General features: G+C 37.8%; 1 protein-coding gene across 1 annotated transcript in view; it reads left to right on the top strand.

Moving 5' to 3' along the window:
* The window catches only part of ME2 (malic enzyme 2), a 75,681-nt gene that overhangs the window by 28,212 nt on the left and 26,393 nt on the right, over nt 1-21,076 (top strand). Inside the window, exons 4-12 of the mRNA XM_003784702.2 lie at nt 2,658-2,807; nt 5,340-5,415; nt 6,669-6,830; nt 7,157-7,260; nt 9,855-9,964; nt 10,057-10,154; nt 10,761-10,874; nt 14,082-14,196; nt 18,717-18,859. Coding sequence (XP_003784750.1) covers nt 2,658-2,807; nt 5,340-5,415; nt 6,669-6,830; nt 7,157-7,260; nt 9,855-9,964; nt 10,057-10,154; nt 10,761-10,874; nt 14,082-14,196; nt 18,717-18,859 — 1,072 coding nt within the window. The remainder of the gene's footprint in view (nt 1-2,657; nt 2,808-5,339; nt 5,416-6,668; nt 6,831-7,156; nt 7,261-9,854; nt 9,965-10,056; nt 10,155-10,760; nt 10,875-14,081; nt 14,197-18,716; nt 18,860-21,076) is intronic.

Genomic DNA, 21,076 nt, shown 5'->3' with positions numbered 1-21,076 from the left:
AAAAAAAAAAAAAAAAAAAAAAATCGGGACTGTCCTGCCAAAAGCAGGATGTCTGGTCACCTTACAGTAACGAGGAAGAAGGACAAGGTATTCTGGGTAGAGCGATCAGTCTGCACATAGGACAAAACTATCCACTGAGTTTGTTAAGGGTAGGGGATTATTGGTAACTGGCAAGAGAGGTTTCTTGATTTGATGTGACAAAATGGAGACTACAATAGACTGAAAAAAGAATGAGAGCAGAGGAAATGTAAACCATTCTCAGGAAGTGAATGAAACCATTCTCAGGAAGTGAATGAAACCATTCTCAGGATGGCATTGACCAGTAAGTAAGTAAAGGAGGACTTGGGCCTAAGTATATTTCAGGCTGGGGGAAAGTTGAACCATTCATTCTCCAAAGCAGGAGTAAAGATACATACAGGTATTAGGATAAGTATGGAGGTGTTGGAACAGAGATAATGAGATCTCATCATACTTTTTTGACCTTGATTTTCTTTATGACTTAGAATATGAAGGTCAAGGCTAAGATTTAGAAGGGCCAAGGTTGAATAGGTTGGAGAAGGAGAGTGATAAATGTTTGGAAGAGTTGTGTAGCTATGAGGAAAAGCTGAACAAGGGCAGGTGGAAAGAGTGAGAACAGGTAGTCACAGCCTGCCAATGTAATCTTGTTCATATTAGTACCATTCTGAATAGCAGTGTTACTTTTCCATGGAAAAGATGAAGTCTAACCTTGATTCAGGTTTGGAGTTTGCTGGGCTAGCAAAGGTGCTGCATTAATTAATTCAGCTAATATTCAATCAGGGCTGTTATATGTTAGGCATTGTTCTAAGCTTTGGAACTCCAAAGGTGAAAAAACACATCCCTTCCTTTCAGAGAATTCACTGTCTCCTGGTGGACACTGGATGGGTGGTGCAGTCAGTAAAGGTAGTGTTAACAACGGAGAGAGATTTGTTCAGAGGGAGAAATTTGATTATGCAATCCAAGAGAGAACAAAGAGGATCCCAAAGGGAGCGATGGAATGGAGAAAAAATGAAAGGGTCAAGGACCTAGAGATTCCTGAAAGAATGAAGTGAGGGCATCATATAAAATGGTACAGGGTTGTGATTTAAGAGTAGGATAAGGACATTTACCATTTCTGAGCTATAATGATCCTGGGGGGGGGGGTGCTACGCATTCTTGCAAAGCACACAGAAGAGTGACTAGACTAGAATGAAGGTAGAGTGATGACATCTTTCCTCTGTCATGTGGCAGATAGGTCACCTGTTCTTTCCTGTCTCTTTCTCAGAGCTGTCTTAGCATTTTAAAAAGAGGTTACCAGGTAGACTATGTAGAACTTAGTGATTTATGGAATTGGTGAAGGGAGGGTGGGAGAAACAGAAACCAAGAATGCACTCTAGGTTTCCCACTTGGTTGGATGATAGCAGGAGAAGTGAGTTTAGTGAAAAGATAATGAATCTGTTTTAGACGTGTTTCATTCAAGATGATTACTGGTTTCCAAGCCAATATTTCCCTGTTCTTTAAACTTAAAAAAGTGGCTGCTTGTGTATTTATTTACACAAATTAACCATTGCCTCCTTTGTGCTGCCCCTGTGCTCTATGCAGATTTTTTTTTTTTTTTTGAGACAGAGTCTCAAGTTGTCCCTCTGTGTAGAGGGCTATGACATCACGGCTCACAGCAACCTCAAACTCTTGGGCTTAAGCGATTCTTTTGCCTCACCCTCCCAAGTAGCTGGGGACTATAGGCATCTGCCACAGGCCTAGCTATTTTTAAGTTGTAGTTGTCATTCTTGTTTGGCAGGCTTGGGCTGGATTCAAACCCACCAGCTCCAGTGTATGTGGCTGATGCCTTAGCCACTTGAGCTGCAGGTGCCCAACTTAGGAAGATCTTGTAATGCTTCTAAGGGTTCTAAATTCCTTAAGGGCAGCGGTCACTTCTTACAACCTTGGAGTTCAGAAGGATGCTTGCATATGGTGTTAAGTAAACATTTGAATGAATGCCACATTCTTTTGCTTCCTTACTGACATGTCAGTTTCCTTAAAGATCATTTCCTTAAGGTCATCTTTAGGTTTCCATTGCCTTGTACAGAGCCTGACTCATGGTAAGGGCTTCATAAACTTTAGCTGTTGTGTTGTTATTTTCTTTTCTTTTTTTTTTTTTTTTTGACAGAGTCTCACTTTGTCACCCTCAGTAGAGTGCAATGGTGTCGCAGCTCACAGCAACCTCTAACTCTTGGGCTTACATGATTCTCTTGCCTCAGCCTCCCAGGTAGCTGGGATTACAGGAGCCTGCCACAATGCTCAGCTATTTTTGTTGTTGTTGTTGCAGTTATCATTGTTGTTTTAGCTGGCCCAGGCTGGGTTCGAATCCGCCAGCCTCGGGTATGTGGCTGGCGCCCTAACCACTGAGCTATGGGCTCTGCCAGTGTGCTGTTATTTTCATCATCATTGTCATCATCGACTAGTTAACTTCCCTCATATTTTTGTTAAGCCTTAGTCCTGGGTGTTAAGAGGAATAATTTAGAGTTTTGGTTTTCTTTGGGGTAAGTGGGGGGGGGGGGTGCTCAATTTCAAATTTAGACATTTAGGTTTAATTTTCAAAAGCCAAAACTTTGAATGTAATACAAACTGACTTAGATGCTATTTACTTTGCTTGATTACAGATACATCTATATAATGGGAATACAAGAAAGAAATGAGAAATTGTTTTATAGAATACTGCAAGATGATATCGAAAGTCTAATGCCTATCGTATATACACCCACAGTTGGGCTTGCCTGCTCACAGTATGGACACATCTTTAGAAGACCTAAGTAAGGCTTATTTAAAAAAATATAATTGTAAATAATTATTATATTAAGGAAAATATTCCATAACACCTATTATATTTTTATTTTATATGTTGCAGTCTTATTCCAACCACATTTTTCACTTTACAAGAGTTTAATTTGGATTAAAAGGGATGAATAAAAGCCCAGCATATTCATAACTTTTATCTCTGTAGAAGTAACATTATTTATTCCTAATCTTCTCTAAATTATTGTGATTGTTAGAGGAATTGTGTACTTCTGGAACCAAAAAGTCTTAATTTTAGTGGTAGATTCTCTAGAATTATCACTGAAGTTTTTGTCAGTCTGGCCAAATTCCAGGATTGGTTCTTTCTCATTTTGTGTCTGCTTTAATTTCTGTTGATCCCCTTTGTTGTGAACTTTCATGAATTCTAATTTCAAATAGTTACAGGACCTCTGAACTTTTTAAGGGGAAAAAGGGAATGGAATGGGCCGTTCGTTGCCTTAAGTCCTTGAATGGGTCTTATAATCCCTTGGTTGTGTTTCCTCACATGTAAAGTGCAGATGGCAGTACCTGTCAAAGGACTATTGAAAAGAAACTGGTGCGATGATCCTTTGTAAACTGAAGGGCAGTATCCATGTATAAAGACTGTTTTTACTCAGCGCTTTCTTGTCTTGTTACTCTAACTTTTTATCGTTTTCTTCAATCCTTACGTTTTCCCCCTTACGTAGCTGACATATTGATACAAATGTAGGAATTTAAACGAGAGGTAACGGCATTTATCTTCAGTCTCCTGTCATCAAGTCTAGTGGCTTTCAAACTTGAATGTGCATAATAAACAACTGTGGGACTTATTGAAAATGTTATCTGCCAACTTTCCTCTTCTTCCCGTCCCCGAGATTTCTGATGACTAAGAGGTCTGGAGGCCTGGATTTTAGTGAACATCCTCAGTGGTTGTGTTGCAGGTATTCCCTGGAAGACACTGAGAAGCACCGTTCTAATCTATATGCTGCCATCCATTAATATATCTAAAACACTTCTGGGCTATAACCCAGCTGTTCAGCTCTTTTGTAGTTTTTAGTAGAATGGTGGTTCTCAACCTAAATTAAAAGATAAATGGAAGCTTTAAAATACTGATGCCTGAGCCCCATCTGCAGAGTTTCAGCTTCAGTTAGTCCAGACCAGGGCCCGGGTGTGAGAGTTTCATAACAGCTCCTAATCTGATTCTGATGAGCACCCAGAGTTGAGCCCTGACATGAAACAGAGAGCACAGCTTTCCAGTGAGGGCAGATACTGTGTATTATTTAGGCAGAGTATGGTGTAGTGAGTTTTTTTTTTGTTTTGTTTTGTTTTTTACATAGAAGATGGTCAGTAAATCTTCGTTGATTGATCCAAACTCAAAGCCAATTAAATCAGAATCGCTGGCGGAGGGGCCCTGGCATTTTAAAAATCTCACAAGATGAGTCTGTGTAGTCACGGTTGAGAAACTGCTGAGCTAAACTAACTTGAACTAAACGAGTAATGCCAAAGTTAAGATACCACTGAGAAAGTTAAATGTAAGAATCAATTTGAAGGCAGTGGGGAGGGAGCTGTTTTCTAGAACCTATGTTTCTTTTCTGTTATTCTCCTTTCCTCCTGTTCTCTTTTAAAATCTTGATTAATTATCTCAATTTAGAGAGCAGCATACTGTGTTTAAAATAACTTTTCCACGATGATAACATATTTTAAAACATGTTATACATGATAAATACAATTGACCCTTGAACAACATGGATTTCTTCCGCCTCCTTCCGCCTCTACCACCCCTGAGACATCAGCCCCTATTTCTCTCTCTATTGTTTTCAATAATATTTTCTTTTCTATAGATTACTGTATTATAAAAATATAGCATATGACACATATAAAATACAAAAATTTAAGTTAATCAACTGGTAAGTTACTAGTAAGGCTTCTCTGGTCAATAGTAGGCTGATAAGTTTTTGGAGAGTCAAAAGTTACACTTGGATTTCCAACTTTTGAAACATTGTTTGGGGTCATCTCTATATACTGTTTTGTCAATTAAAGATAAATGAACGAAAATAACTTTTTGCTTTGCCTCATGCTTTAGATATGTCATCTTTTATGCAAATGTAGTTTTCTTCCCTTCCTACTTCAGATTTCAAATTTTTGGTTTCAGTGAGTTTTGCCAGTAGTTTATTTGCTTTGTTTTACCCTCCAACTCTGGTGATTTATCTTTAGTTTTTTTGTGTATGTGTTTTGTTTTTTTACTAGAGATGTATTGAGTATATTTGAACATGAGATGTGGATACACAATCTTGGGTAAAATGATTCTGTCATTTAGCAGTAATCTTTGTGTAGCTGTTATATGAACAATGTAATTACAGTTTGAAATAGTTAAAAATGTTTGCAAATAAACCAGTGTGACTTAGCTAAATCTGCTTGGAAATTATACCGTGTCTTACTGTTTTATTAAAATATCTAAATGTTCCAATTATGAACAAAAACTTAGAAATAAAACTGTTGTGAAATGCAAAGGTGTTTTTGTTCTATTGCAGGGGATTATTTATTTCAATCTCAGACAGAGGTCATGTTAGATCAATTGTGGATAACTGGCCAGAAAATCATGTTAAGGTACTATTAGCACAACCCTCCTTTTCACAATGCTTTTTCTTTCCTTGTAAATTACCTCTAAATTTCCAAGAAGTTTTTCATTGTTGCTCTGATTTATTTTGCACTTATATACATGCAGATTTAGTGCTTTGTATCTGAGGCAATGATAATTGGTTACTGGTTTAGTGTTTGACTCTGAGGAAAAAAAATTGAAGCTGGTATACAAGATGAACTCTTTAAGTCTCAGTACCACTGGTGTCTCTTGCTTTCTCTATCTTCCTATTCTAGTTCACTATATTATTCTAGGTAGATAAAATATATTAAAATGCTATAAAAACTTTTATTATTCTGTAGGGTATTAGGTTTGGTTATGTCTTTTTTTTCCTTTAAGATATATTTGTATCCTTAGCAAATAGGAGAGTTTTTAATTTAGCAAATAGAAACCTTGGTCAGTCTGTCTGTCTGTCTTTTTTTTTTTTAAATCGCAGTTGTCATTGTTGTTTAACTGGCCTGGGCTGGGTTTGAACCTGCCATCCTCAGCGTATGTGGCTGGCACTGTAACTACTGTGCTATGGGTGCCGAGCCTTAATCTATCTTTCATAAAATAAAAAGTAATAACTAATTTCAAGATCTTTTAGTAGGCTGTTGTTTGTATTATAGGCAGCAGTCTTAACTTGTCTTTATTCTGTATGTATTCCTTACCAAAGTAAACATTGATGAACAATCATTAGTTTGAATAATCTAGAAGAATACTTCATCAGATAATTAAACTCACAGTACCATCTCAAAACCTTCTAGGTAGGTTTATTTTTGTCCTGGACCTTTTTCTCTCTTTCATGGTTGCTGAGGTTTTTCTTGTTTAGCCTAGGTTATTGTGTTGAAGTCTCGTGTTGTTTAATGCTAAACTCTAATTTTTCTCTTCTGGTAATCTCTCCATCAGAATTTTTTTCACCTCTGAGAAAATATTTAGTCTTTCTGAAGACATTTAATTTGGTCCTTGAGTCAAAAGCATTCTATGCTTTCTCTTCCTAAACCACAGTGAGAGGGAAATAAAATCTAGTTTTCTCTTCTTAATATTTCAAAATAGTCAGAAATCCTAGAATTTTAAGTATGCTTGGTTGGTTTACATTGGAAGTTAGCCAAGAAACAATTTTATTTTGAAAAGTGAGAGTAAAAATATATGAAGTGAATCGAGCTTTTTAAAAATGCTTTTCTTTGGTGCCCCATTTTTGACAACTGTTAATTTGCTTTTTTTTTTTTTTTTTGTGATTAAGGCTGTTGTGGTGACTGATGGAGAGAGAATTCTGGGTCTTGGAGATCTGGGTGTTTATGGAATGGGAATACCAGTAGGAAAACTTTGTTTGTATACAGCTTGTGCAGGAATACAGCCTGATAAATGCCTGCCTGTGTGTATCGACGTGGGAACTGATAATGTAGTGAGTAACATCATTCTCTCACTTTGGTCTTCCCTCTTTGCTTTTGAAACCCTTTACTTTTGAAACTTTTCAATTATATTCTCCTTTGGAAGAATTTAAATTTAAAAAGGGAAAATTTTTTGATTAGATGTTTGTCCTTTTCTTAAACTCTACTTTCAATAGTTGTATAAATAATAGTATGGTAAATTAAGTCTATTAAAAGTTTTTTATGGGGCTTTAAGTTTTAAAAATGGTATTAGTAATTATTTTTTACAGTTTTTGTTTTATATGTTTAAACTGGTTATACAATAAAAATGATTTTATTTTTACATGTGGTTTTTTTATAGGCACTCTTGAAAGATCCATTTTACATGGGCTTGTATCAGAAACGAGATCGCTCAGAATACTATGATGAACTGATTGATGAGTTTATGAAAGCTATTACTGACAGGTATTAAAAAAATAGTTTGAGTATATGAAAGCACCTTTAATGAGGTGGGGAGGAGAAACCATATCTCTGTTTTGCTTTCCGTTATCTCTTTTGAAGATAAGCAGGAGATTAAAGTTTTGAGAACTTTGGTTCTTTTCTGATTAGATGTACTAATGCATAGCTCTGCCTTGCTTTCCTGAGTTCCCTGACATCCTGAGGGAAGTCTGTCCTCACTGCGCCTTTCACACCTTCACTGCTTATTTTTTCATCCCTTGACATCTAATGGTGGCTCACCTCCACCATTCTTGCAGCTTTTCTGTTTTAAAGTCTCCAGCCATTTGGTCTTTTTTCTTCTCTACCTCTTTGCAACGTCTGACCAGGTTTTCCCATTCTTAGGCCTTTGAAACTCTTTAAGTGCTAAAAGACATTCCTAATTTGATCTTTCTGCCTTTTTTTAAAAAATCATCTTTACTCATTCTTCTTGCTCTCTTTATTAAATGTGGATAACTACACCGTCCTCTCTTTATCATGTGAACTATGACCTTGATGCATGTGATTCCTAAACCTATGACAACCTATCTCTGGGCCAGGTATGGTGCTTCATACCTGTAATGCTAGCACTCTCAGAGGCTGAGGTGGGTGGATTGCTTGAGCTCAAGAGTTTGAGACCAGCTTGAGCAAGAGTGACACTCTGTCTCTACTAAAAATAGAAAAACTGAGGCAAGAGGATCACTCGAGCTCAAGAGTTGGAAGTTGTTATGAGCTATGACACAAAGGCACTCTACCCAGGGTGACAACTAGAAACTCTATCTCAGGAAAAAAAAAAAAAAAAGAAAACCTCTGTTTGTAGTGCCCCAGCCCTTCTGAGGCCTGCATCTCTAGCAACTGGAATCCTCCATCTGGGTATTTTGTTGCTACTTCATATTCGTGTCCCAAACTGAACTTCTTCCCTTTCTAAGCAGCCTCTTTTTAATATTCCCTTCCTCTTTTATTGGTGACAACATTAATCCTGTTGCCAAACCTTTGATCTTGGTGTTATCTATGGCTTTTCCTTCTTCTCTATCACCCTGCCCCCCAGTGTGGTCAAGTATTCCTCAAATCTAGCTGATACTGTCACTTAAATGCCTCAGAAATCTGTCTTTTATTTTCCATTACCATAGCCTTGCTCTTTCCTTATCTCTCTTCTGGATGCTTCTAGACCAGTGGTTCTCAACCTTCCTAATGCTGTGGTCCCTTTAATATAGTTCCTGTGGGTCGGGACCCACAGGTTGAGAAATGCTGTTCTAGACCTTCCTTCAATTTCTCTTCTTTCCAGTTCATCTACACCTTAACATCAGATGAATATGCTAAAGGCATGCACTTCACTGTCTTGTTCTTTCACTCAAAATATTGGTATCCTGTTTCACAGGATGAAGTCCAAACTCTTTACTTTAATGATCTCATCCTAGCCTACCTTTTAAATTACTGGCACAAAGAAAATAATACCAAAAAAAATTTTTTTTCAGAGTCAAAGTTAATATATCTGGAGCTGAACTTTTTGACTTCCCAGAAATGGCCATCTCCACTTCTTGCTCTCACTTCTATACCTTGAACAACCAGATAGTATCTTCTTGGTCTTCCAGGTTGCCTTGACACTGAAACAACTTCTTCCACACTTCTCAGTTTGGAATTTCTGGGAATTTGTTAATTTCTGTTTGTTCATTCTGATGTCTCATGGTTACCTCCCTTTGCTTCTGGAATCTTCTGCCTCTGATCTCTTGTCCTCATAGCAGAGTAGCCTCCTGGGTGCTTCTGTCATTCTCATCTCTCCCCAGACCAGTATGTACTGTATATCACTGGCAGGTTTGTCCTTCCTCAAGGGAGTATGATGTGAATTCTCCTGTTCTGTGCACCCCTCAGTGGTTCAACCTGGGATGCAGAAGAAACAAGTCCTTATTCTCTAATTTGACATTCAAGATTCTTCCTTATTTGGCCCCAACCTACTTTAACCAAGTTCTCCCTTATATTTTAATATAAACCCTGAAATATATAGCCAGATTGTTGAAAAGTCAGGCTTACCCAGATTCACCTTACTTTTCTTAGTCCCAGTTCCTTTTCAGGCCTTCCCTTATTACTCTAACTCATGTAGATAGTGATGCCTTCTTTTTCTGAATGTCAGTAAACTCATAAAGCAATTATTTTTTAACTTCTTATTTAATATATACTTTCCTCTGCTGCTGTTTAACTCTTTATGTAATAAAAAATGCATATCAAATGTATACTTTTTGAGATTCGGAGATAGAGTCTTTTCTTTTTAGGAAGTTATTCTGTGTGTATATGTGCTGGGCACCCTCCTATGCACTTGGAAATAGTTTATACAGATTGATATCTCATGGGCCCATCATGGTACCACATTCTTTTTAAGCATCCCGTACTTTTCTTTTCTTTTTTTTAATGAATAGAGTTCTGCATTTTGGACCTAGTCTTCCATAGGCTCTAAAAATTTTCAGATGACTTTAATTGAACTGACATTATAGCATCATTTTGAATTGCTATCATAAGGAATATTGGACCTAAGAAAAGCTGTTTAATACTAATATTTTCAACACAACCATTGTGGATTTTTCTGTTTTTAGATATGGCCAGAACACACTCATTCAGTTTGAAGACTTTGGAAATCATAATGCATTCAGGTTCTTGAGAAAATATCGAGAAAAATATTGTATTTTCAACGATGATATTCAAGGTAAAAGAAAAAAAAACTTTAGATTTTTGATTCTACTTTTTAAACATTTTTATCTTGCCCAGTTTTAATTCATAAAAATCTTTTTCTTTTAGGGACTGCAGCAGTAGCTCTAGCAGGTCTTCTTGCAGCACAAAAAGTTCTTAGTAAACCTATCTCAGAATATAAAATCTTGTTTCTTGGAGCAGGAGAGGTAAGTTTTTGTAAACTTTCAAAAATTAGGCTCTGCGCCTGTGGCTCAAGCGGCTAAGGCGCCAGCCACGTACACCTAAGGTGGTGGGTTTGAATCCAGCCCGGACCTGCCAAACAACAATAATGGCTGCAACCAAAAAATAGCTGGGCGTTGTGGTGGACGCCTGTGGTCCCAGCTACTTGGGAGGCAGAGGCAGGAGACTCGCTTGAGCCTAGGAGTTGGAGGTTGCTGTGAGCAGTGAAGCCATAGCACTCTACCCAGGGGGATAGCTTGAGGCTCTGTCTCAAAAAAAAAAAAAAAAAAAAATTTAAAGGCAACATTCTCCTTTAGAATTGGAAACTAGGACAGAATGTTGCAGTTTATATGTAAAAGAGCATAATGAGCTTCTAAAATTGTGTTGAGATAGTAGGAATTCAAGACTTCTTTTGTAATATAATCAGTTTAAACTGTGCTCAGAGGGAATATCACCAAGAACATTTGCTTGATTGGTAAGGGAGGAATAAGGCAAATAGTACTCATAACATATAATAGTCATATATAAAGTAATTGAAGCATTGTATCATATTCTAATATTCTATTCCTAAAAATTTATGTTTTATTGGGCAGGCTGCTCTCGGAATTGCAAATCTTATAGTTATGTCTATGGTAGAGAATGGCCTCTCAGAAGAAGAGGCACAGAAGAAAATCTGGATGTTTGACAAGTATGGTTTATTAGTTAAGGTAAAGTATTTAAAATTTGGAGAAGCAAAAGAGTGTTATTATGATATTTTTAGTTGAATTCTCAAAATATATTGTCATTTCTTAAAATCTTGCATCTCACTGAGCTGTCCAAATTGGACCTGCTGGGACCTTCCACTGTGTTTTCAACAAAGATCTTTGTCAGTCTCAATTCTTGCTTCATACATAAATCACAGTCTCTATGTTGTTAGATGACTTACTCTTTCCTGTTCTCTTACTATTAAGAGAACCACTGCACAAGTATGATTGTTTTTGACCTTTCTAAAAATAGTTTTCTAATGGAAACTCAAAACTTAATTAAATTGTAGTATTGGCAGTATATATGACATTTGAGCAGAAATTCTTTAACCGTTTGGAAATCATAATGCCTTGTAGCAATCTAATTAAAATTGTGGACCCTTTCCTCAGAAAAAGCATGTACTCCTAAAACCAATTCATTGATAATAAAGCGCTTCTATTCCAGATTAACTTAGTACCCTTTGGGTCTGCCTACCTTCCTTAACATTGACTACCATTTTTATTATCTTAAGAATGTCATATCTTTTTTTTTTTTTTTTTTTTTTTTTTGAGATGGAGCCTCAAGCTATCCCCTGGGTAGAGTGCCGTGGCATCACGCTCACAGCAACCTCCAACTCCTGGGCTCAAGCGAGTCTCCTGCCTCAGCCTCCCAAGTAGCTGGGACCACAGGCGCCCGCCACAACGCCCAGCCATTTTTTGGTTGCAGCCATGATTGTTGTTTGGCGGCCCGGGCTGGGGATTCAAACCCGCCACCTCAGGTGTATGTGGCTGGCGCCTTAGCTGCTTGAGCCACAGGCACTGAGCCAGAATGTCATATCTTATACTGTGTAACACATTGATATTGTTTCATAGTTGAAGTTAACCAGTATATATGGCTGTTGTATTTTTGTATGTACACGTCATAATTTAATGCAGTTACCTGGCGTTGTATATCTATGGAGCAAGGGATCTCAATGTACTTGGCTCTAGTTTGGAAATCTTTTCTTTTTAAGTAGTATTAGTATTGTATTTGTACAAAAAGTAAAATTAAAAATTCAAGTGTGTCAACACAATAAGAAATGACATAAAGGGTATGTTAACTAGTTTGATGAAAATATTTCAAATTGTATATGAAAACACCACACTGTACCGCATGATTGCATTAATGTACACAGCTATCATTTAATAAAAAAGAAAAAGGCTTGGCGCCTGTGGCTCAAGCAGCTAAGGCGCCAGCCACATACACCTAAGGTGGTGGGTTCGAATCCAGCCCGGACCTGCCAAACAACAATAATGGCTGCAACCAAAAAATAGCTGGGCATTGTGGCGGGCGCCTGTGGTTCCAGCTACTTGGGAAGCTGAGGCAGGAGACTCGCTTGAGCCCAGGAGTTGGAGGTTGCTGTGAGCAGTGAAGCCATAGCACTCTCCCCAGGGGAACAGCTTGAGGCTCTGTCTCAAAAAAAAATTAAAAAAAAAAATAAAAAAGAAAAAAAATTCAAGTGTGTCAGTGAAACTCTTAAGTGCTTAAACTGTATATAATTTAAAACAATAGTAGTTTAAGCTGTGCCAGATATTGTAATAAGACTTTACATGTATTATCTCATAATCCTCCCCCAAATCCTGTGAAGTTATGTAAATGAGACAACTGACGTTTAAAAGGTCAGGGAACTTTTCCCAGGTCAGTAGTTTGTAAGTGATGGGGTAGCATTCCAATCCAAGTAGCATGGCTCTGAAGGCTGTGCTCTGAATTGTTAAACTGTGCTCCATTCCAAGGAGGCTGTAACTACCGACAATGTGTAAGATGCAAAGATTATAACATCACATTTTTAGAATGCTATTGGGGATATATATTTTTACTAGTACACACTTAGTTTGGTGCTTCCTTTTGCAGTGTTGGTTTTCATCAAATGTGTTGTGATTCTTTATCTTATTGATAGGTCAGGTCTAAAATGAATACGGTATAGGTAGCCACAGTGTGTTTTCCTTAGCGCAAATGAGAATCCCTATCCATCTCTCTGCCCATCATCCGTGTACATATTTCTTTTAGAGTGTGCAGGTAAGGTTGACCTATGGGCTTTATGGCTTCCATTCCATCTTGGTGACCCTAAACACTACCTCTCAGTTGGAGACTAAGAGTACCTCTTGAACCCCCATATTAAGCTTTGGTAACCCTGGGTGCAGGCATATGGAGACGTTGTTTTGAGAACCAGATCTGTTGAGGCCGTAGTTTAGTCCTTTGATTAACTTCTCCACCAGCAGATGATGGTGTCCTCCTTTCCTAGCCCCAGCTGGTTCTTATCTGGGGTTATTCTGGAGTTCTGGTGGAAAAATTCACTTTTGCAGAGGACATCTTCTCTTTTATTAGAATAAGAGTATGAGTTTCTGAGCCTGGTTGTCTTTTGTACTCAATATGTTTTTGTCTACTTTAAATCTTCGAGAAATTTTCCACTGTTCTGTCTGTTAGTTGTTCTCTTCTGGCTTTGTGGCACTACTAAGGACTTAACTTTTTATGATTTTTGACCTGAAGTTTGGGAAGAAAAGCATGCTTTTTCATTCAGCTACTTTGAAGCTACATTTTCTATTCCTGTTGTTTCTGAACTCTTGGTAATACAAGTCCATGATGTCAGTATACAATTCTAAAATCCTGCAAGCTCTTAAACTGCAAAGTTTTTTTCCATTTGGTGGCAAACCTAATTGATTTAAACTTGTCTGGTAGCAACATTGGACGTAAAGTAATGAGAGGCTATTTTGTAGTCTCAGTTTTTTGTACTTGGTATGACTAATTCATGAGTTCAGTTATGCGTTGCCTGTTCAGGGGGGAAATTTCGTAATATCTGATATATTATCTTATTACATTTCTAAAATATGAGAAATACTTAATCCTAATGCTCATCTAGCCCCCAGCTAAAAGATTGTAGGGCTTTATGCCATATAGGAGGACTTCACAGAGTAAAGAATTTTTTGAGAAGGACTAGAAAGTTTCTGGGTATAATGGGATTTGATTTTTGCTTTATATTTGAGTTTATGAATACTATGAAAATAGAATTGGAAAATACAGGCCGAAGAAGAAACTAAGTGAAAACGAAAAGACATTTCTATTGTAGAAGCAATATGTAAATCATAATGATATCTTTGCACTTCATCCTCAATGTACATTAACTAAAAAATACTGTATCTTATCTCATAATTCAGGGACGGAAAGCCACAATAGATAGTCATCAAGAACTATTTGCTCACTCAGCCCCAGACAGCATACCTGAGACTTTTGAAGATGCAGTAAATATACTACAGCCTTCAACTATAATTGGTAAGTAAAGTTATTTTGCTAAATAATTCCATTACTTCCCAGCTACTCGGGAGGCTGAGGCAAGAAAATTGCCTAAGCCCAGGAGTTGGAGGTTGCTGTGAGCTGTGACACCACAGCACTCTACCGAGGGCGGTAAAGTAAGACTGTCTCTAAAAAAAAAAAAAAATTCCATTACTTAACTGTTGTCACCAGTCTTAACTATCATGTAAGATTACTAAAAATAAATTGAAACTTATACTTAGCTTTCAGTGTATATGATGTTTTCTATGATAGTTTTTTGGTTGTTGTACGTGAAAGGTCTAGAACAGAGTTGCTTATACCTTTAAGTGCCAGACGCTAGGCAATTGATCATGCTTTGCTGTCAGAGCTGGTATGACTATTAGGCTCAAAACATAAGAAAAAAAGGTCATTTCTAGACTATACTAGGAAAATTCTATACAGAGTCAAAGACTTTCATTGGCAACAAAGCTGAAAATTTTATGTTTTGAGTTATAGGCATTGCATGACTATGTCATCATGGCTTTAAGTTCTCAGCAGAAAATGTTAGAATCTTTAAAAGAGGCTCGGCGCCTATAGCTCAACTGGCTAAGGCGCCAGCCACGTACACCTAAGGTGGTGGGTTCGAATCCCCAGCCCAGACCCACCAAAAAACACTGACGGCTGCAACCAAAAAACAGCCGGGCATTGTGGCGGGCGCCCATGGTCCCAGCTACTTGGGAGGCGGAGGCAAGAGACTTACTTGAGCCCAGGAGTTGGAGGTTGCTGTGAGCTGTAATGCCACGGCACTTTACCCAGGGGGACAGCTTGAGGCTCTGTCTCAAAAAAAAAAAAAAGAATCTTTAAAAGAGGTGCTATTTAATTTCCCATATAGTTGTAAGATCTGAATCTGTAATTTTTTTTTCTTTTTTTGCAGTTTTTGGCTGGGACTGGGTTTGAACCCACCACCTCCAGCATATGGGGCCAGCACCTACTCCTTTGAGCCACAGGCCCCACCCTGAGTCTGTAATTTTTCTGTTAATTTTATTTCATGCAGGAGCTCCATTGTATATTAAATGGTAAAACACAATCACAAACAGTAAGCTCCTATGATCAGGAAAAATATGTATTAGCTTCTCCATTGCTTGGAACTCAATTAGAATTTTTTTAGAGTGAGAAGAAATCTTAAAGGTCCTCTAGTTCATTTCTCTCAAAACACACCCTGCAGAGTTAAGAAATAAAATGAAAAAAATTTTTAATACAGTAGAATCTCTGTAAGTTGATCACTCAAAGGACTGTAATGAATTGGTCAACATACAGAGGTGGGTCATCATAAGGAACAAGGCACACTGTACTGATACATACATATACTTTAATTTCTTGTATAGCTTCCATTAGAGAATATCATACAAAATCATGCATAATCAAAATAGTAAAATCATAGGTACAGTATCATACAAAATCGATACATTCACTGTTTCTCGTGGTTTAATCTTTCTGGAAACAGAGTCAGTCTTGGTCTGTTTCTTATTACAAACATAAGTGGAGAAAGCACTCTCAATGCTGGCTGTACCACTCAATGTACCTAACCATTTTTCCAGCAGATGCCTGACATCCTCTTTCGGAGTCTCTGCAATTTCTGTGTCATCCATACTTGCTTCTTCCACTTCATCGGCTGCTTCATGCACTTTTACACTTGTCAGTATTGCTTGAAAAATTGCTTCTGGGTCAGGTTCATTACAGTTTGCTACCTCATCCCCCATTGCAACAAAATCTTCAGAATTCTGCCATGGGAGATGGACTGTCTGATAGGGCCAAACTCATGTTCTTGGTTTGTGACAAATCCCAATGCTCTTCAGACATTTCTGTATCATTTCTGGCTGAACTTTATTCCAAGCAAAACTAATCCAGAGGACAGTATCCAGGTGTTAACTGATGCAGTGGATGAAGTTACTTTCATGGGTGGACCACAGGTTAATGCTTTAGTAATGACCCACAGCAGGAGCTGAGCTTGGTTTTAAGTGCTTTGATGATGCCTTGATGAAGAGGTTACTTGGAGGTGGCCAGGACAGCTGTCTGCTGTGAGGAGAGTAAACCATTTCTTCTTCATTTCTCAGTTGATATCCTTACACACTTATCAAAAAGGGCATCTGTATGCATTTGTGTGATCTCCAAGTGATGGGGAGATTTTTTGGACTTCAGGTTCTTGAGTGTGCGTGGTTTTGCCAATTTCCCAGTCACCAAGGGCTTTAATTTCTCTCTGTTGAGCTTGCACAAAGTAGAACTATGAAATGTTCTGGAAAGTTTTCCACTCTTACATTTGTTACCCCTCATGATGAGGCTGCTGTCAGGCATCACTTTGAAAAGAGTCGACACTCATCAGTGTTAAATATGTTGTCATCTTTGAAGCCTCTGAAGAAGTCCAGGTACTTTTTGATGAACTCTTTCACAACTTCTGTTGGCACTTTGTTGGATTCACCACATAAGATTTTCTGGGAGATAATGTCACAGTTTAAATTTCTCAGGCCATCCTCTTGATGCTTGGAAATCTGTGTGAATGTTTTAGCAACTTCTTGGATCATCAGCCTGAAGACTCTGGAGTTAACTTCCCCTATTTGTTTCATGCAACTTAATGTTGCTTCGTTAAGTTCATTGAGGGAAAAGTTTTCACCCTTTTCCACTTTCCTTACATATCTGTCCAAGTGCTCATGTTTATGTTTCCAGATGTTGCTGACTATGGTCTTGCTAACACCAGAATGTTCTGCTGTCTTTCTTTGGCTGCTGCTTTTCTGAAAACGTAGAAGATCAACCTTTTCCTTCAGTGTCAGCTCTTTGAGCTATTGTGTCTCAGATATAAAATTTTTCTGTAATTGTAGGAGATACCAACTATTCAGACCAGTCCTTCCCATTGATAAAGTCTTCTGTAACACGACAAGCAATAGGACATTAGGCCCAATCCAACATGTGGGAATAATAAAACTATAAATTTCTTTTAATAATACACCTAAGGGGCAAAGCACAAATAGCTACTACTCCTTGGTGTAGAGTGAATTTAACTGGTCAAGTTACAGAGGGTAAATTAATATCGTGTGTCACAGTCCAACTGGTCAAGATACAACCTACAGAAGTGGGCAGTATATAGAGGTCAGTTTTCCACTGAGTATGTGTGGCACATTCCAGTCTGTGAAGATTATTAGGTCAACGTAAGGAGATGGTCAATGTAGGGAAGTGATCAACTATGGAGATTCTGCTATATAACTAATCTTACTGGGTGGACTATTTATTTAAGTACTGCTTCACTGGGGCCTCATGTAGTCACCCCCAAATTCCAACCATGACTTAAATAATCTTCCTTCATGCTGTGCTTCGACCACACTGCACACTTCTATCACAGCACCTATTACAGGTTTTCTGATTTTCTTTTCACTTTGTTGTTTTCCTCTCAACCATAAGCTGCCAGCATTGTACTCATTCTAATGGCCTAAAATAGTGGGACATTGCGGGAGCTGTATAAAAGGTCATTAAACTGAACTGCCTCAAGAAAGTGGATTGCTTTCATCAAGATGATCTTTATCCCTACTAGATTCTTACTGTTGTGTAAGGAGTATCACAGCATTAATAATTTAACAGTTAAGACACAAGTTTTTTGTTGGTTTGTTTTCTGAGACAGATCCTCAAGCTGTCACTCTGGGTAGAGTGCCATGGCATCACACCTCACAGCAACCTCCAACTCCTTAGCTTAAGTAATTCTCTTGCCTTACCCTCCCAAGTAGCTGGGACTACAGGCGCCCACCACAACATCCACTATTTTTTGGTTGTAGTTGTCACTGTTGTTTGGCAGGCCCAGGCTGAATACTAACCTGCCAGCTCTGGTGTATGTGACTGGCGCCTTAGCCGCTTGAACTATAGGCACCAAGCCAAGACACAGGTTTTATCTTTTGAAAAAAGTTTTTAACTGTGGTAAAATACACATAACATAAAATTCACCATCTTAATAATTTGTAAGGGTACGGTTTAGTATCTTTAAGTACATTCGCAATGTTATGTACAGCCAATCTCTAGAACTCTTCATCTTGTTAAGCTGAAGTTCTGTGCCCATTAAACCATTCCACATTCCCCCTGCCTTTAGCAACTACTATTCTACTTTCTGTCTCCATGAATTTGACCACCTCATGTGACTGCTTGAGGAATCACATGGTATTTATCTCTTTGTGACTGGCTTATTTTACTTAGTGTATACTCAAGGTTCATTCATGTTCTAGCAAGTTTTGTCTCTTAATTAGAGAGAGGAATGGACATAGTCCTTTTAAATTTTCCATCATTTACTATGTGTGTATTTAAGTGAAAACTTTCAGCAGTTTATTGTTTTTCTTTTCAGATTTGAGACTGTGTTCTCCCAGATTTGCATTGCTAAATAGTGCTGTCTTTGTAACGTCCTATTACTTGAGCTTTTGTTATGGTAAACCTACTGTGGAAATGCTGTTGTTAAGAAAGGCTTTTATACCTGTAATTGAAGTTGCCTTTTTCTCCCTTATTTATTATAGGAGTTGCAGGTGCTGGCCGCCTTTTTACTCCTGACGTGATCAAAGCCATGGCCCGGATCAATGAAAAGCCTATAATATTTGCTTTAAGTAATCCTACAGCACAGGCCGAGTGCACAGCTGAAGAAGCATATACACTTACAGAGGTATTAATTATAATGATAGGAGTTGATTAGGTATATTATTTTTGCTTCATTAGCTTATTATATATTCTTGCACAGTTCATTTAGAGGTTTGCCCATTATCCTTCCATGGGTCTTCAGAGTCTCTTATGAATTATTGGTTGTATCACTTCTGGAAAGCAGTTACCTTATAACTCCATTTTAATGTCCTTATGCTATTTGTACTGTTGTTGCTGTGCATTTTGATTTTCTATATATATGTAAACCCAAAAAACATTTTTGTTATTTCATTCATAAATCAATCATTTAGATTTACCTACATTTTTATTTTTTCTATCACTATTCTTTCCTGCATGCTTGTGCTTCTACATAGGATCATTTCCCTTCTGTGGGAATTGAACTCATTTCCTTAAGTGTGGATCTGATGAATTCTCTTGATCATTTCTTTATTTTGCCTTTATGTTGAAGGGTATCTACTCTGTATAGAAGGAACAAATAAGTTGGTTAATACTTGAGCACTTCGTAGATAACATTTTATTGTTTTCTGACTTCTGTTTTCCTTTTGATGATAACATCGTCGTGTCTTGAGTTTTTAGTAATTATACTGCAGTGGACCTAAGCATAGTTTTCTTTGTGTTGATTCTACCTGAGGAACATAGTGCTCCTGAATCTGTGGTTTAAGGTCAGTTTTTTGTTTAGTGTTTTGGAAAAATATCAGCCAGTAGCTCTGCTTTAGCTGCATTGTCTCCTCTTGTGGAACTCCAGTTACAGGGCCAGACTTTTCCACCCTGTCTAGTTTCCTTTACACTATTTTCTGTGCATGCTATCCTTTCTTCTCTCTGTATTTCAGTTGGTGGTTTTTTTTTTTTTTTTTGCACCTATCCTCCACTTTGCAGTTTCTCTTTTCAGCTGTGCTAACCTGTTACGTTCTTAGTTTTAGTTATTGTATATTTTTCATTTGTAAAATTTGTTTGGTTCTAATTATTATAATAACTTACTAATTTAGTGACAAACTTAAAATCATGTGCACTTATTAGAGAAATACTGTTTTCTTAAGCTAACATCTCATGAAAAATTCTTTTTACACTCTCCAAATGTATCCCCCCCTTTTTTTTTTAAATTTCAGATTAACGGGAGGGTGCAAACAGGTTACAATGTTTGCATTTGTTAGAAGAGTCCCTGTTTTAGTGTCCCACACCCAGGAAGTGTGCCATATACCCTTATATTGTGCCCATTAAGTGGGAACACACCCATCCCCTGCTTACTCCCCTCCTTTTTCTTTTGAGTAGATACCTAGTAATGGGAGTGTAGGATCAAATGGACTCTCCAAATGCATCTTTACCATCAGTGTCTCTCTTTACTAGAACCATTTTCTTAAGTCATCTGATAGCAGTGTGGAACAAATTTTTATTTACATTTAAATTATTTGAGATTTCAGTGCTTTTGGATTCTTTGACAATGCCACTGGGTTATATGCTATTTATAAATACCTACGTATGTACTTAGGACAGTTGGGTTTCCTCCTACCTTCTGTAGGAATGTACTTGTAATTTTCACATTTTCTCTATTCTTGAAAGTAATCTTTAAATAGTTCTAAGAAGTGATTTTTGAAGGCTTGTTTACAATGATATTTAGCAGCTACAATTGTTAGGTTATGCCCTTGATAAAAATTTGAAACACGTATAAAAGAGCAGATGGCATAATCAACTCCCATATACCAATACCTAGCTTCAGAAATAAAACAACTCATTGCTAATCTTCTTTTTCTGCATTTTACCCACCCCAGATCATTTTGAAGGAGATCTTAGCATATCATTTCATTATCAATATTATGGGTTTGATAATGTTATATCTCTCAAAAGTTAAGGGTTTTGTTTTGTTTTGTTTTGTTTTGAGACAGAGTCTCACTGTGTCACCCTGGGTAGAGTGCCGTGACATCACAGCTCACAGCAACCGCAGACTCTTTGGGGTTAAGCAGTTCTCTTGCTTCAGCCTCCCAAGTACCTGGGACTATAGGTGCTCGCCACAACACCCGCCTATTTTTTGTTGTAGTTGTTGTTGTTTAGCTAGCGCGGGCTGAGTTCAAACCTGCCACTCTTGAGGTATGTGGCTGGCATTGTAACCACTGTGGTACGGGCACCAAGTCAAAAGTTAAGGGTTCTTTAAAAAATGAAATCACGGCTCGGCGCCTGTGGCTCAAGCGGCTAAGGCGCCAGCCACATACACCTAAGGTGGTGGGTT

The sequence above is a fragment of the Otolemur garnettii genome, unplaced genomic scaffold, assembly GCF_000181295.1.
Source record: "Otolemur garnettii isolate 467f Iridium unplaced genomic scaffold, OtoGar3 scaffold00012, whole genome shotgun sequence".
Classification (NCBI taxonomy): Eukaryota; Metazoa; Chordata; class Mammalia; order Primates; family Galagidae; genus Otolemur; species Otolemur garnettii.
The sequence above is the reverse complement of the archived record's forward strand: the minus strand, read 5'-3'. Positions and strand labels throughout refer to the sequence as shown.